The sequence below is a fragment of the Trichoplusia ni genome, chromosome 15 (assembly GCF_003590095.1).
Source record: "Trichoplusia ni isolate ovarian cell line Hi5 chromosome 15, tn1, whole genome shotgun sequence".
Lineage (NCBI taxonomy): Eukaryota > Metazoa > Arthropoda > Insecta > Lepidoptera > Noctuidae > Trichoplusia > Trichoplusia ni.
In genome coordinates, this window is record NC_039492.1 from 3,411,239 (window position 1) to 3,428,608 (window position 17,370).

A 17,370-nucleotide genomic window follows, 5' to 3' on the forward strand; every position below is an offset into this window, starting at 1 on the left:
AGAATCCAGAGTAGATGCAGAGCTATAAAATACTACGTGTTCTACACTACCTTAGGATGCCATGTGGGCCAGTTTTTAATGTTTTCCGGAAATCTATGTCACTTGCCTACCTACCCAATATAAATAAAATTGCCAGTTCTTGACTCGCCTCTCACGTGATGTGGTGAAGTAAAAATCTCATATTTCTTAAACGTAGGATAAAAATCTTGAATTACTCCATAGACTATGGACACGAATACAATATTAAGTTTTTGATGTGTATCCGATTATAATTTACTAAATTTACTAGACTTCTTTTATAGCTGTGCAAAAAAAATGGCGTCACTTGTCAAACATAGCAATGCTGCAATGTGTGTGTGAGCGTAAATGCTAGGCTACCGAAAAATACCGATCATTTATTTAATTGGTGTTCTAAAATTTATAAACTTATATAAATAAAATAAAATGGGTCGTTCAAGATCACGGAGCAAGTCGCCTAGGCGTCACCATAAAAGTAGCAAACATTCAAGAAAGAAGAGTCGATCCAAGGATCGGTCTTCATCAAGAAGCAGAAGTTCGAAACATACTGAAAAATCTAGAGAACGAAGCTCCAAATCTAGGTAAGTTGTTAATTCAAGATCAATTGATGGTTCATTTAATGCTTAAACAGTTGTCATCATGTTTATAATGTGTGTTTCAGAAAAAGATCGCATTCGGTATCATCATCAAGCAGCAGCGAAGCGTCGTATGATGGAAGTAGAAGAAGTCACGGCAAGAAATCTAAGGTTCGCAGCAAGATGGACGAAGTAGATAGATTAGCAGAAATGGAAAGACAGAGACGCGTGAGGGAAGCTGAACAGAAGGTTTGTCAAGCGTCAAACTTAAATTATCTTAAACTTTAAAGGTACTCAACATTTAAAGTTTAAGATAATTTAAGTTGTCGCAAGCATTGCAATTAATATAAGAAACACAGCATATTTTAACCATAGTAGACAAAAATGTGCAATTTGATACATGCTAAATGATGTTTAAAATGTAACATTATGCATGTAATTAACATTTTGTTATTTCATTGAAGTGCACAATTTGTTGACATAGTCATAGGATATGTCTATTGCTGTGACCTAATATCTGTCAGAGCATGTGATGTCACCATAAAATAATTTATGAATAGTTTGCATTAACCCATAGCAACCAATATTTCCATGACACCTTGTTTTAGTCCTCTATTTACCTTATAATGGCTTGTTTACCTCAGTTGTCATATTTGTTTTAAACATAAGCTTAAGGCATAACATAACATAAGGATGTATATATTATATTATCTGTACAATTCCTTAACATACATTTCTTCAACTAAGGTGGTTGAAGAAGAAGCAGCAAAAAGAATAGAATTGCTAGTGAAGAAAAGAGTTGAAGAGGAATTGGAAAAAAGAAAAGAAGAAATTGAACAAGAAGTTGCTAAGCGTGTTGAAGAGGCCAAGCGGAAGATGGAGAAGGAAATGATGGAGGAACTTGAGCGCCAAAGAGAACAGCAGCGGCGGGAGGAGCTTGCTAGACAGGTAACTGAGTTTATCACATACCAGTCATGTGTACTGGCAACACCACACCAAAGTTGCATATACACATGACAAACCGTGACCTGCGACAGCAATGTACGTTGTTCTCGCAGCTAAACACAGTGTAAATGCAATATTTAATACCAGCATCATATCAACTAGAGGAACTAATAAAAGTATTATTTCGATCATATCTGTTAAAGGTCCAGTCAGGTGTAGTTCGAGTGCATACAAGAATTAGTTTCTTGATTTCTTATAACTTGTCACTCGCCGAGGCTGGCTGTCTCTGTAATTATTAATTTTGTACATGTCCATTTTTATAACCACATATTATACTTCATACGCAACAACAAGGCAGAGTACTAGTACCTGCTCTATTATAAGTCTGCCATGAAGGCACCTGGCTAGCATTTTAAAATTGTTCGCTTGACTGTCCCTGGCAGTCACGTAGTCTATAAGTCAGGTCGGAAGACTGATCAAGAGCAAGAAGCCCTAAGAATTTTATGGAGACGCTGCTTGAGGATCCAGACGTGCGCGCTGAAGGTATTTTTTGAATCTATTTTTTGTATAACCACATTACTGTTTGAAATGAAGGAAATACACATTTATATGAAGCTACATCATTACACATAAATATATTTCATGTTTATTTTTCTACTTATTAATATTAATCTAGGAGATCAAACATTTTCAAGTGTATTGTTGAGTATGCGTTTAACTCCTTGTATTACATGAACAGCTCAATTCTGGAGGGTCTTCACAAACTGCCATTTTTATAAAAGGCAATGTTTATGAAAACAATTTATTGGATAGTGTATACTTTTGTAAGTAATTATATGTATTAACATGTAATTTCTGTTATACAGGAGGAAGAAGCTCGTAAAAGGAAAGAGCTGGAAGAAATCATGGCAGAAAATAATAAAAAGATTGAAGAGGCTCAGCGAAAGCTGGTAAGTGGACTACTTAATATCTAAAACCTAAAGTAGCACAAACAGTAAAATGTCTATTGACAGAAAAGTATGCCATGATGAAATGTTCATTGACATTTTTCTTATCTCCAGGCTGAGGAGCGGCTTGCAATGATTGAAGAACAAAGAAAATGGATGAAGAGAGACAGAAACTTAAGAAAGAACAAGAAAAAAGATTAAAAGAAGAACAGAGAAAAATATTGGGCAAAAACAATTCAAGACCAAAACTGTCATTTTCTTTGAACCCTCTTTCATGAGTTATGGTTAAAGTGAAGAGTGACATCTTTGTGGTGTTTGAGGATTACTGTTATCCTATGGAATCAAATTACTTCACAGGTGTGATCACCAGACACTTCCATGAAATTCAATACAAATGTGTAAAACAATTCATTCTCATTTACGTAAGGTTGGACTTTAAAGGAACGGTAGGGTTGTTAAGTACAGTTGTAATAAGTTTTCTTTATTCTTGATAAAAATTACGAAATATCTAGCGTGAAGTTTCGTGATTTATACAATAAGTGATTTTATTGATGCCAGACCACATAGAATAATTATTTGGAATAAATGAATTAATCATTTTCACACACTATTTTTGTAAACTAAATACGGGATTATGTATATTTAGGTATTCATTTTTTAGAACTGTCTCGAAAATCGTCCACTTTAATAGTTTATTTATACCGATGGTTTGTTCTTTATAGAGATTCCTACTGTATAAATTTCATTTTCGAGTTGTAGACAAATATTTGATAGCGAAATTCCTATTGAAGTGCTGCCGAAAAATGTTTAGATAAATTTCACAGAGGAGCCTTATTGTATGTATATACAGTAATAAAGAGTTTCTGCTCAAGTGTTATTGTTATATTATCAGAAATAGATTTATGGCTAAAATGCTCATTTCTTTTATATTCAGATCTAATCATTAATATTATAGAAAAAAATAGTATAGCTTTCACACTTGCTTTTAAACACTGTAAGATTACAAATTAGTTACAAAAATATTATTTACACAACAAAATTATAAGGATAGGCTTTTATAAATGTAAATACGTTTGTAAAGTTAAGGTAATTAATTATTACATTTTAGGATTCGTTTAGTTATTCATTAGAAATAAGACCTAGGCATACACATTTATTTTTGAACACAGTAACGTAGTATGGTTATTTCTTTTATTTGCCCTGTCATATAAGACTAGAAAAAATAATTGGTACGGAACTGTTTTCATTAAATATTTATCCACAGACATATTCGTAAAAATTAAAACTTATAACGTTACCTGCTTGAGAATGTCAAAAACGACTGTTACCTATGCTTCCGGCAGTTTGTTTTTTTTGTCTGTTTCGGCACCGTAACAATTAGTTTACCTGTACATATCCGATTATGCAATATGGCCACGGCATTTTTATTATTGACCAAGAATAATTATTTAATTGAAACTGTTGCACTTATTTTATTACTTGCTGATGGAGGAAGTTGTTTTGATAAGCGTAAGGAACTTTGTAATTTGCACGAAAATAATACAATAGGACACTGATTGCCGTCAGTAAAAATAAGTGATTCAACGAATATACATCAGATGTAACACTATTATTATAACAATATTCATGTGGTCTCCTTTTGTTTAAATATTACTTCAAAATAGACATCTGGTTCAATATTGTTAATTGCTTAACATGATCAAATGTAATGCAGTGTGCGATTTTTTTTAATAAATTCCATACATAATTCTTACTTATTAGTGTTAGTATTTCATAATTGATTTAATTAAATAAACCCCTACACCTTTGATCTATTTTTTTTTTCATTATAACCTCAATACCGTCCTATCGTCCATAAAGACAATTTATTTAGACGAAAATAAAATAATTTAATTTCCTTATTGCGTGGCAATAATACAAAAAGGAGGAACTAGTATTGTATTTTCATCAGTGGCCCTTAGAAATAATGATGAACTCAACAGAAATTGAGATGAGAGATTTGTTTCTCCGTATTGCAGTCTAAAATTATTTTTGGTCCATTGAGGAATTTATTATAAAAATGATTTAGCATACCTAGGTATGAAAAGAAGAAAAATATTTTCACAGACGAATATTTGTGTGTGAATAATTTTACTGAGACAACCACAATGCTGAAACAGCAAGTACAAGGTATAGAAAAAATAAATATAAACAAGTAATAAAAAATCTACCTGTACTATAATAATAACCATAATTTTATTTTAGAATGGCAGCACTAGCTATGATGATACTTGACGTGTTTGTCAAATTATGTCAAGAAATTGAGTTTGCTTGCTTGGACTTTGGAAGTTAGGAGGCTGCTTTGTTGGCGCAAAATGTCTTGATGTATTAGTTAAATGTAGTAAGCAGAAATTATATTCAATTAGCCATTAAAATATTACTTCTATCACTCTTTAAAAGAAAACAAATGAGAAAGGAATATCCTAGTGTAAGACGCAAATATGAACCCCTGTTTCATAAAATAATGAATGCAGTTTTAACTCATATTTAACTTTTTAAAAGTCAATTTGGTTTGGGGGGAAAATTTGACAGCTCTAACAACTCTACATTTATGAATGCTGCTTATAATACGTAATTATTTAATTTAATGTAACTCTATTTATGAAATGTGTGTAATTAAAGTATAAAAAGCGAACTAAAATCTTCAGAAACAGGATAATAGACACAATTTCCCTAACGAATCGACATGCAGCCTAACCAAACATCCGTGCATCCCCACACTAGCTTACCAACATAATTAAAAAGAAAAACTTCACTAGTCACTGAAAAAAATAAAACCGTAACACAAATAATAATAATCACGAATAATTTAAATACCAAATATTAAAAACACAATTTAAAAAACTCACTTTAGCAAAAAGCACGTGTTACGAACAAATTCGTAATTCGAATTTCGAACTCTCCGAACGTACTCGACGGCGACCGAAGAACGAATATCCTATTTACTAGAACGCGAGCGACTGATCACTGAAGTGATGTGAAGCCCTTTAGTTGACGATGAAAATAATAACAGCTAATGACAATCAAATTTGATCTTTATTTCTATGCAGTTAAAGTCAAAATTTGATGTCAAATTTTTGATTGTAAATAATCATGTCGCGACTGCAGTGAATATTGTCGTCTCTATTTAACTAGGGTTGTGTGGGTTGTGTAAAAGGGAGGGGTGATGTGAAATACGCGCATGTGCTCTGCACGCTTCCCCACGAAGACTTCAAAATGATTCAAAGAAGTTTTTATTGGAAGCGTTTATTGTTATTGACAAGTTTGACGCTACACTATGGTATTTTATGGTGTCTGGTTTTAAATTGCAAGGTTATGGGAAGTTCCTGGAAGTGATTGAATGTACTTTGTTGCTTTCAATAGAGTTTTTCTTCAACTAGCTTTTTTTAATTTCTAGAGTCAGTTGAGTTAAAGATTTCGATGATTACACTGGCTGAACAAAAAAAGGTTAATTATATGTAAAAAGTTTGGCAAAGTATCGTATTACCTTGCAAATGCAGAACTATAAACTTTGAAATTTCTTTATGCAACTCTAGTTTTCACATGCGAACTCTACAATCACCTTGTTTTGTTTACCTACGGAATACTTTATTTTGCTTAAACAATAAGGAGTTAGCAATGGTAAATGCAAAAAAACTATAAAGTTCCAACAAAACAAAATATGAATTATTTAACTTACCGACACACAAAGGCACTGTATCATTCCACCTATTGTCATCATAGCACCATAATAATCGCGCCCTCTGTCGCGTGTCGATGAAAACAAAGTTCACATCGCACATGTAGTGCGCCACGTCTTCGTTGCGGTACACAAGGTAGCCGTTAGATGGCGCTGGTAACGTTACACAACCTATACCTGTTGGTGCAAATGAAAGGCGTTAGATGGCGTTGTCAGAAGTTTATGTTACAACAACTAGAGGGCACTACCAACTGCAAATTGTTGACTTTACTCAGAAATCTATAGATGGCTCTGAATTTGTTACATGAAAGTACATTTACATTTCAAGTCCGTTTAAGTATATAATCTTTATCAGATCCTTTACTACGTATTGCTAAAACCTACTGTCTTCAAAATAACTACTCAAAAATGTACAAGGACTTGAAAATCTTACTTTTATAATGCAACAGCACCCCTCTCTTGGGGTAAGCGCCTTTGGATTTCGCTTCGACTAACACATCCACCACATTGGTCACGGATGTCAGCTTCAGAGGCAGTTCCACCTGCTCACACGAAGACAAGAGGGAGTCTCCGTTCAGATCAGACACACTCACGTGGTCCGTGCAGTGGTTCTCAAATGGACCGATGCCTGGAAACAAAAGAAAATGTTTTTTTATAGAAACTTGAATATGTTTTTCCTGACTAAAGATGAAGCCTGAACTTTTCTTTCTTACTGTTCTTTATTATCTAGCCGCGTCTTGTTTTTAATAGAATTTTGGGTATTTGTGATTATTCTAGTAACTATGTAATAACCTATACTTTCAAAAAAAAGCATATTCAAACAAACTAGTCAGTAACTGATTTCAGATAAGGACCAGAAAAAAAAATCCTTTTAAAACTTACTATTATATACAGGAATGTTTTACTAAAATACTTATGAAATCAGACTTTTCTCTATTTTAAAAAGTTACTCAAGCTAAGTATAGCTTTTCACTCTGACGCAGAAACCTATCTCGTTGCAATTTACTGCCTCATCCGCGCAGTATCAAATTATAACCGCCAGTTAAATAGGCCAGTTACTGTCCGTGTTAATGTCAAGACTATAATCCAACTGCCTTAACTTGAGACTCAGAAATGGCGTTTTATATTATTACGTGCAGAATAGAGAATGTATTTTTTTCTTGGAGCATCTTGAAGCGTCTCTTTGTATAAAAACTCAGTTTAAAAATACAACGCAACAAAAACAAATTTGTAAACCAAAAACATTGGCCAAAATGCTATAATGACAAATTAAATATACCACTGAAAAAAATCAGATGCACAATTGTCAGGTACATGTTTGTGTACAAAGTTCACCCAGATTACTTCCCATATTTTAAGCACCTAACCAAAAAAACAGATAGACAGTATATCCTGATTTATTTCTAACACTGGCAATTTTCTACCATACGCTAATTTTGGGTATTGAATTTCCTATTTCAGCCATTTAACTGAACTTGACCCACCAAACTAAACACACACTCTTATCAAAAACCTACATCACTAAATACCTTACTTCTCACCACCACTTACTTCTCAAGCTAACATCAAGAAGGGTGACCCTAACCCTCTGCTCGGGGTTAACCCTAAGCCGCCAGCGGCACTCGTCCCCGACGTAGAAGTGAGGGTAGCCGGGGGTCCGGATGTACCCCTCGCTGTCGGCACCGACCTCCGGGACCACCACCTCCCGGTTGCAGTAGTGGACTGATAATGTGTCTGGAAAAATATGAGAAGAGGTTAGGCATATTATTATGTGATTATAAGCAAAAATAAGGAAAGAAGGAAAGGCATTTTGCAGCATTTGAAGGATGAAGAGCATTTTTCAGGATGTAAAAGTGATCAAACTCTGTTTCTCTTTCGATCTCTCGCTCTCTTTCATCAATAATATCTTAAATTATTTTCATATAATGAGATATGTCTAAGTGGCCGATATGGCGCCATTTTGCTTTGATTAACTGGTGGGCTAGTTAAAGCCACTTCTGCCTATCGTCCTGCATTTCGTGTAAGGTTAAGCCTGTAAAATTTATGTCTCCATTTGCAGGTGGATCCATCCAAAAGGATCCTTCAGGCGGCCTTCACCAAGAAAGCCAACAAGGAAAGAGAGAAATAACGTATTAGGTACAAGATCTATAATAGCATCTCGCTTCCACAACAGCACGAGTCTTTGTTGAAAAGTTAGTAGTAGAACTCCAACTCTATTTATGCTAACAACCGTGGTAAAACGTTGGTTAATATTCCCTTCAATATCTATTTCTACAAATGTTGAACAGGCTTCATTAAATTCCTTATTTATGACTATGTTTATTCCAATCCTAAAAGTCACATTATCCATAGATTAATGTGTTCTGTGGCGAAAGCTTATCAACTTCTGTGAAGCTAATGATCCGAATTCTTATTTTTAGTTTTACTTTACCATAGACCGTTGACTTTTATAGCTTTTTTTCCATTAGCCAAAAGCATAATCAACGGGCCTTAGTAAATCGTTGTAATTAATGGAAAACACATAAAAAGTTACCTTAATGGATGTTTAGCGGCGAAATGTTGTGTTGTTTTACAAAGTTTAAAACAATGAGGCTTAGGTATAATTGTCAAATTTATTCGTATTTATCAGGATTGTGTCTATACATTCTGACTAGTTTTAGACAAGCTCTTAATCATTGCCAAGAAATATTTTCAGTCTCTTTGCATAGCATAATTTAAAAGCAAAAACTAGCCGCCAACAAAATGTGGAATTATTTAGACAAATAAGAGATAGAGTGACAACACAACGCTTGCTTACTGCTAATTGGCGATTCCATATAATATGTTTCCTTGATTTTGTTCCATCATCGTACGACATAAGAGTTCCAAAATAAACTCCCATACTCCGAAAATAGAGAGCCAATTTAAGGCAACTGAATTTAATATATCTTATTAATATTACAAGCAATTTCTCCTTGAGGTAGTCACATCTTTATAACTCATGTTTCACGTAAGATATTACTGTCACTTTTAATAATTTATCGTCTACTAAAATTGTATTAAGCGATGCCACGTGGAAAATTGAGTTATTTGAAACGCTTTTTTAGTCAACCTTGAACCTTTATGTTTCTATAAAAAACTGCTTTCAAGTTCATATTTTGGATTCCGTCTTATAATTTTTATGGAAAAAGACTCATTATCTGATGATTTATTTGCTTCAATAGCCGATGTTTATTGTCTTTACAGGAAATGCATCATGATTTTTTTTTGGTTGTATGCTTGTAATTTATCCTAAAAATTTAATTGGCAAAATTCAATTCACCCCAGAATATTTGAGTCTTTAATCAATTATTTAAAATCTAGCTTCTATTCTTAGAAACGAATTAATTTCTTCAGAAAAAAACAACAAGTTTGAGATATAAACAGTCGTTAGAATTACCATGTAGAATATTATTTTACCAAAAAATGAATCAAACCCAAAAATAAAACTACTTTTGAAAACAAATTGAAAAAATAAACTGTATGTAGTATATGTATATGTAGGTCCACATTAAGTGGCGAAGTTAGACCAAAAAAATTAAGCCGTGCCCTAATAACATACTTTCATAATTTTAAGTAGTTTATTATGTATGTTTATAAACATTTGTAATACAAAATTGTTATCAAAATCATGTTCCTTACTTAATAATATTACTGTATGTCACGCCTCAACGATGATGGAGTATTAGCACTCGGCTTATTATAATAAACTACATATTATAATGTATGTTTATTGTATGACTAGTTGTTCCCCGCGACTTCGTCCACGTGGTTAGAAGATATAAGTTATGATTTATACCTGCCCTATTTTATCCACATTTTCCATTGTATCTTCGCTCCTACTAGTCGCAGCGTGATGGTATATAGCCTATAACCTTCGTCGATGAATGGTCTATTCAACACAAAAAGAATTCTTCAATTTGGACCATTATTTCCTGATGAGATTAGCGCGTTCAGCTTTATATTTTAGTATAGATGTAATACAATGAACTGGTGAAGTACGTATGAGATCGCGGGACCGAGGGCTCCTTACAAATTAGACTTTAGATAAAGAAATTAGTTGGGTAACGAATAAATTTGAGGGTACCCACAAATTTATTTGTCATCTACCAACAAATGCATGACAATGAAAAAAGTTGCTTAGCCTTGATCTTTATTTTTAGTATTTGTTGTTATAACGGCGACAGAAATAAAACATCTGAGCAAAATTTTGGACCTAAGGACTACTAGGGTTCATATTAAGTCAAGAAAAGGTTATCATTTGTAGACTTTGCACTCAGACCTCTAAAAACAAGGAACGTAAGTACAAGGTATCATTGATAACTCCTTTTCGTATTTCGATTCACATTAACAAATCCTATTCTTCTGCTACTTGACAAGATGATAAATATAATAAACCTTCAGCCTTGTCCTTAACACCCACTCACAGGCTAAAAAAAAAGCATTTTTACTCCGAAAAACTTCATAACGTAACAGTAGTTACACAGCTTAATAAAGTGCCGAATAAAGCTGGCCTTTACAGCTCCCGACGACAAGCGACCTTGAGGTCCGCCTAAATGACGCGGCTGTGTACTGTACTCGTGTTAAGGTGACGATGCGAGGAATATCGTATGAGTTGCAATACATTGCGGGATCACACACATCTGGCATCAAAAGTGATATGGTATAGCCGGCATTGTACCGCAACTTGCGTGATACTTTCAACACCGTCTAAATTGGCTGTTACACTTGTTTATTATACATATACAGTGTCAAATATAAAGGTATGTACTAGAAAGAGAAGTTACGGTACCTATGTGTGAAAGGGCAAACTGTTTCTACGAACGTAACATATGGAACTCGTGATACTTTGACCAGTAGCAATTATTGTCTTAAAATTTAACATAACTTACTATTTGTTCTTTAATAAAAGTAGCCTAAATACTACATACTACTACACTTGTTGACTTGTTAGACCAGACAGAATTTTTAAATGTTATTGAAAACTTCGACGTGACTGAAATCGGTTAAGAAGGTTTTATCCATACTTCCATACTAATATATAAAGTTGAAGAGTTTGTTTGTTTGTTTGAACGCGCTAATCTCAGGAACTACTGGTCCAAATTGAAAAATTCTTTTTGTGTTGAATAGACCATTCATCGAGGAAGGGTTTAGGCTATAAACCATCACGCTGCGACTAATAGGAGCGAAGATACAATGGAAAATGTGAAAAAAAACAGGGCAGGTATAAATCATAACTTATAATTTCTAACCATGGGGACGAAGTCGCGGGCAATAGCTAGTATAGAATGAAGTGAGAGTATTATTATTTAATTATTGTATTGTAATAGATAATAATATGGTAAAGTACTGCTGTCCGCATCTATAATTTGATAAAATAAGTGACACTTGCTCCCGCAGTCAAACCATGTAAACGGTTCTGTCGGGCATTTAATTTAGTGATTGTTACATATACGAAAGAAATAAAGATTTGAATTTGAACATGATTTTTTTATTAGGTCTTTTTACAAATTTATAACCCAAGTTATACATTTTCATAGGATAAGACACTTAAAAATCCCCGCGAATGAATACGCAGGCAAACACTAGTATAGTCGTAACAATACAGTGAAATTATGATGTTACGTCACACCCAGTCGAGGTGAGCGAGTGTCCTTGAACCCGCTGACGTAAACGAATTAGGGCTGCCAAAAATATTTGGAGAAAAACTTTTTGAGGAAAATGCTTTTGCAGAAAAAGTTTAGTTTTTGGACAGTCATAAAATGAGTTTCATTTTATTATTAATACAAGTCATGTTTAATTTATATTTGTCTTATTTGTTCAAGAGTTCGGATAAAAGTTTAAACCTATGATATATACCGGCAAATTTCTAAGTAGACTGGATACTTAGATAGGGCTCTTACTGGCGCCCAAATGGGGCCGCAAATCCGTAAACTGAATTATTAAGGTCTATCGTATGTAACATGGGGCCAGACTTGTAGAATACAAATCTAGAGTGTCTATAAATAATACTTAACTTTTTTTGTCTCAAGTGAGAGATTTATTTTTGAAGACATTAGATTTTTTTTTAAGTTGTGTTTCTCCTGGTGTTTATTCAGTCGGCCATTTGTCCTGGTTGGGTATCGAACCCACAATCTTCTTTATGTCAGTCAGCCTTACTAACCACTAAAGTAACAGGCCAGTAGATTGATGATGATTGCTTTATAACTCTATTCCAAAAATTACTCAATTAATAAAACACAAATCTTCTCCAACATCTAAATACTATAATTATACCAATCAAATAACATTAAATTATCACATAACGCAATCTCATAATCAACACCCACTTAATATTCTTCAAAAAATCATAATTAAGGGGAAGTTTAATTTTCACACAGATTGCACGCAATGTAAACACTTTTATACGAACCATTAATTTTAATAAACCAGGCTTTCGGTGTGATTAAATTAAATTGATGATTATCACCACTATAATCTGATATCTCATTAAAATATAATTTCTTACTTAATAGTACTTTAGACTTGTAACCTAATGAATTAGGAAATTAAACTTTACGCTTGTGTAATAAAGACTATTTTAGTATGATATAAGCGATACTTATCTATTTCTCTGGTTCTAAAATGGTAAAGTCACAAAACAAGATAAGAATTGTTTAGGCTTTATTTCACAAGGAACCTCTTCCAGAAGACCCGTCATTGCAAAAGTACTAGATTTTGCGATGTATGCCTTTACAAAGTTATCATTAGGTGAGAAACCTTTAAAAATAATATCTTCAAGAGTTAAGCAATCGGAAGACACGTCGATGCCACGAATGCTGATCAAGTGTGATCCATATTTGTTTATAATAAATTCGTCCACCGATATTTAACTGGCGCAGTTGGTAGGATCGCGGTAACGTTTTTTTTTAATATCAAGACTAGTTTCTAGAGACTTGGATATGTAAAGGTTAAGTCGCAATGCGGTGTGTTTCAGTCCAACCTTATATGAGCTAACTTTTTTAACATATTTTGATAAATTACTCCGTCACGAATATGTTTGTTTTATAATATGTCTTCTACTCCAAATGATTTTCCTACCAGCCTGTAGCTTTCCCCAGGATAATGCTCTTAAGCTAAAATAAAAATAGTTCCTGCTAAACGAAAAACTGAATCGAACTGTCTGCCATTAACACGAGATAGCATGAAATCATGAAATGAATAGCGTACGTATCCATTTCACGCTGTGCTATCGAGAACGAATAGACCACGAAAGCACTCTATTTTGAGAGTTTGATAAATTTTTCTCCTAAATATCTTGGCTTTTGATGTTCATCTATAATATTGATGAAAAATTCTACAACAAATTAGTATAAACTGGATTTGGGAGATTATATATCTCTGATATGATTTTTGTTTATCAAGTTAATACTACGAAGCTTCGATAAATCCACTGATATTCTTTTCTTGAACAAAATGTAGAGAAAATATGCTACCAAAAGGCTAGCTGTTGTCCGCGGGCCCGCCCGCTTCCGTGTCTCAAATCGAAAACAATTCCACGGAAATCGAGATACAAACTATTCTATATATTAATCCTGATTATTAACTATCTATGTACCAAGTTTCATGTAAATCCATTCATTAGTTTTTGTATAAAATAGGAAAAAACATCCACACATACAAACTTTCGCCATTGTAATATCAATAGGTAATACATGAGAATAACAAGAAAAATCAATTTTATTTCTAAATACAAAACGGTATCTAATTGAGTTGTAGGCTAGACGGCTGTCAGGCAATTTGAATTATTCTTATGTTTAGTATTCAGGCACATTCAGATAATCTAGACCCGAGCGGTGCCATTAGCATAAATTGTGTTTTGTTTTATACCGTTTGTTAGGTAGTATTAGATACGCTTAACTTGGAGGCTAAATTACTTATTATGAGACCTTTGTTATTGTTTCTTTTTATTTATTATATTATTTAATAGGTAATAAGAGAGAAATATCCAATAAATATTCATACAATTTGAAAATTGGTAAAGTGGAGTTTTTGAAATTTCCAAGGAACTAAAGATGAACTAAGAAGGGCTTTTATATACATGAATTCACCTTTCCCCCTTAAAGGGATTCTGTAAGTAGGAGGTTAAAATAACCCTTATTTTTATTGATTAAAAGGACAACTTCATTTCTCAGTTATCACCGTCAAATTTGGTACTATTTACGTAATTAAGTATCAAATTGTTTGTTTGGACAAATAAACACAACTATAATATATACGCATAGACGACTACCATAATTCTAAGGTAATCTATCAAATAAAGTATGTCGTGTCTATAGCCTATTCTATGGCGAATAACGACTTTGCCTAGAGAATTACTGTCTATAAGTTTTTACCAAACATGTATATTACATTGACAAGAAATTCCATTTTCTTTCTAATGTGCATTGTATAGTAAAGAGACACGAATTTGTTTTACTTTGGCTTTACTAATGTAATTTAAGTTTGGAAACTGTGTACTATTTTTTTAATGTTGTAATTATATTCTATTGTTTTCAGAATATAAGATTTTTTAATGCTTTTGTTTCGGTTTCGCGTAAAGGTACGACGAATTGGTACCAATTTCTTTTTGTGATGAACGCCGTCGACAACATCGAGGAAAGCTATATTTGTATGTCATCAAAAAAATGTTGTAAAATGAAAAGCCTTTCTTCAAGCCAGTGTTAGAAAGATATGATAAATAACTTCTAGATTTTTTTTTGTTATTAATTATTTGCTAATTATATTTAAGAAGAATATGTCTACGGAAATAGCATTCTTATAGCACGTTTTCCATATCTGTACAGTTTTCCTATTTCATTCTCAAATAATAAGGTAAGGCGACGGTTCTGGAATATGTGTGTATATGTGTTGTCGGTGTGGATGTAGATGATGCCTCTGATCTGCGCTTCTTTTATTCTTGAAATAAAAACCTTGCCGCCGAAAGTAAATAATAAATATTCTAAGATACGAAAACCGTCTAACTTTAGGATTAAAGTAGATAGTAAAATATGTAGCTGTATCTACCATTCCTTTTATTCTGACTCTCCACCGCACTGCGTAAGATTTGTCAAAAATAGGTCTTATTTTGTAACCTAGACTTTGAGCTAGACCTAGACCTATCAAATAGTTTTTTTATCGGACCTATGTCATGAGACGATAAAGTCTGGACGTGCCCATAATAAATAACTTGGGTATGCAGCTTAAGAATGATAAATATATGATTTATAACATTTTCTTAGAAAACTTCTGGAAAAACTGCTGACGCGTAAACTGCTTAGAGTTACGTCAGCACTTTACAGTTATTTGCATTATTTATATATTCGGACGGAAAAATAATACCTTTTAGAATAATACAGCAGTATTTCATAATCTAAACGGTAACAATGAGCATTTAAAATAAAATATTTTTAATTTTATCTAACAAAATTCTAACTTAATAACTAAATATATAAATTTAAGCTGTGTTAGAAATCAATTATTCGTTGAAACATAAAACTTTAAAATGAAATAAGCAAAGAGTTCACAATCGTTTTAAGAATTTATAAATATTAAATTCCTACAGTGTATTCGCGGTATATCATTTCAACGTTCAACTATTAACTGAAGCAATTTAGTTAAGTTGTAGCGTTAAACTTAAAGTAACTACAAATTACTGTCTGCGCTCGGAAAATGTAGAACAAAGACTAGCAAATAGTCTAGTAAAAATAATATAATAGGTAATTTTTTAACCAACGCCATCTAGTCTCAAAATAAGCAAAGAAAAAATTATACACCCAGAAACAACAAATGATAGTGCTCATCACACAAACATTTGTCGTGGGTGGGAAGCGAACCCTCTACGTCCGGTAGAGCAGTCAGAGTCACGAACCTGTAAATCAATTATTATAAATGGTGCCTTCGCTCACTAGCAACTTAACAGTTGTGCAACTCTTTTGTCGCACCTGACAAAAATAGTTTTCTCTAGAAAATGCAATATGACTGTTTTGTTTGCATTTATAACTCAAACACAAATACTTTTCGACACACATAAGCCAACACCCACAACACAACTGCGAAACCAATTTTATCTTTTTATCTGAATCGAATCGGGATCAAATTAATCTGATCGCCACATTCGTTGCCCGGGGACCCCTCGCAGATTAATGGTGCTTGCCCAGGATTACTGAGTTCAATCAATATCGAAAATATCCAATTATAATATACTGAGATAAGTCACACAGACACACACTCATATTCCGGATGTGTATCGATTTTGAGATATTGTTGCTTTTATTTTGCGAGTTGTGTGTGGATGGGAGTCTTATTTCTAAAAGGATAAGCTTAGGCTTAGTTAAGGTTTATTTTTAAAAGAGTTTTTGACAATTTATGTGTATGTTCCGAGTATAGGAATGTCAAACAATTATCCTGTCGCCTTGCTGTTAAATGTATTTAATTACAATTAGTTTTTTTTTATTCAAGAAATGCTAGTAATAAGCTTATTTCCAATTAAGCTTCTATCTAAGTTTCACATGAATTCTAAATTTGCAGAATCTGCTTGATTCACATAGAAGGATTTAAAATTTACCTTGCAAACTGCTAAACTAATTTTAACGGAATTTCTATGGTAGATGTTTTTAATTGATATAAAAAAGCGAAAGTAACATTGTAACATTTGTAACTCTTTCTGTATAATATTTGTGTTAAACAATTTACACAGCACCCACCCGACGAAAATAAACTTCAGCTAACAATATTGAAAAGATACACATATAAAAAACCCGACCGATATCGAAACTTCGCGGTCCCTAAACCGATACACAAACAGACGCACCGTTTGCAAAATTTTATCATAACAAAGCAGGCTTTATAGAAAAAAGCTCATTGATTTGTCACGTACACTAAAAAAAGTATAAAAAACTGGGGTGTGTATACTATTATTATTGTTGTTTTGGAAAGTTATAGCACACGTGTTGAATTTGTTTTACAAATGTTTTTTTTATGTATTTTTGGCAACGATGTTCAATGCTTGCGGCTTTTTAATTTGTAAGATTTGATTTTGAAGAAGACTATTTGTTTTTTTGTCTGGATTTTAATTTATTTGAGTTCGGTGTATTAATTTTCCTGTTAATATTATTGTCTTATCCGTAGT

The 17,370-nt window shown here is 33.0% G+C and overlaps 2 protein-coding genes across 2 annotated transcripts in view; one reads left to right on the top strand and one right to left on the bottom strand.

The window, feature by feature from the left end:
• Positions 1 to 305: 305 nt before the first annotated feature.
• Positions 306 to 4,295, top strand: LOC113501439 (UPF0430 protein CG31712-like). The gene is given in 6 exon segments (XM_026882572.1): positions 306 to 599; positions 680 to 842; positions 1,341 to 1,541; positions 2,405 to 2,488; positions 2,600 to 2,630; positions 2,633 to 4,295. Coding segments are annotated over 6 exon segments (765 nt in total). The 5' UTR covers positions 306 to 444; the 3' UTR covers positions 2,764 to 4,295.
• Positions 4,296 to 5,380: 1,085 nt separating this feature from the next.
• The window catches only part of LOC113501389, a gene marked incomplete at its 5' end in the record, with an annotated part of 72,582 nt that continues 60,592 nt past the window's right edge, over positions 5,381 to 17,370 (bottom strand). The window contains 3 exons of the mRNA XM_026882520.1: positions 5,381 to 6,380; positions 6,637 to 6,831; positions 7,755 to 7,937. Coding sequence (XP_026738321.1) covers positions 6,097 to 6,380; positions 6,637 to 6,831; positions 7,755 to 7,937 — 662 coding nt within the window. The remainder of the gene's footprint in view (positions 6,381 to 6,636; positions 6,832 to 7,754; positions 7,938 to 17,370) is intronic.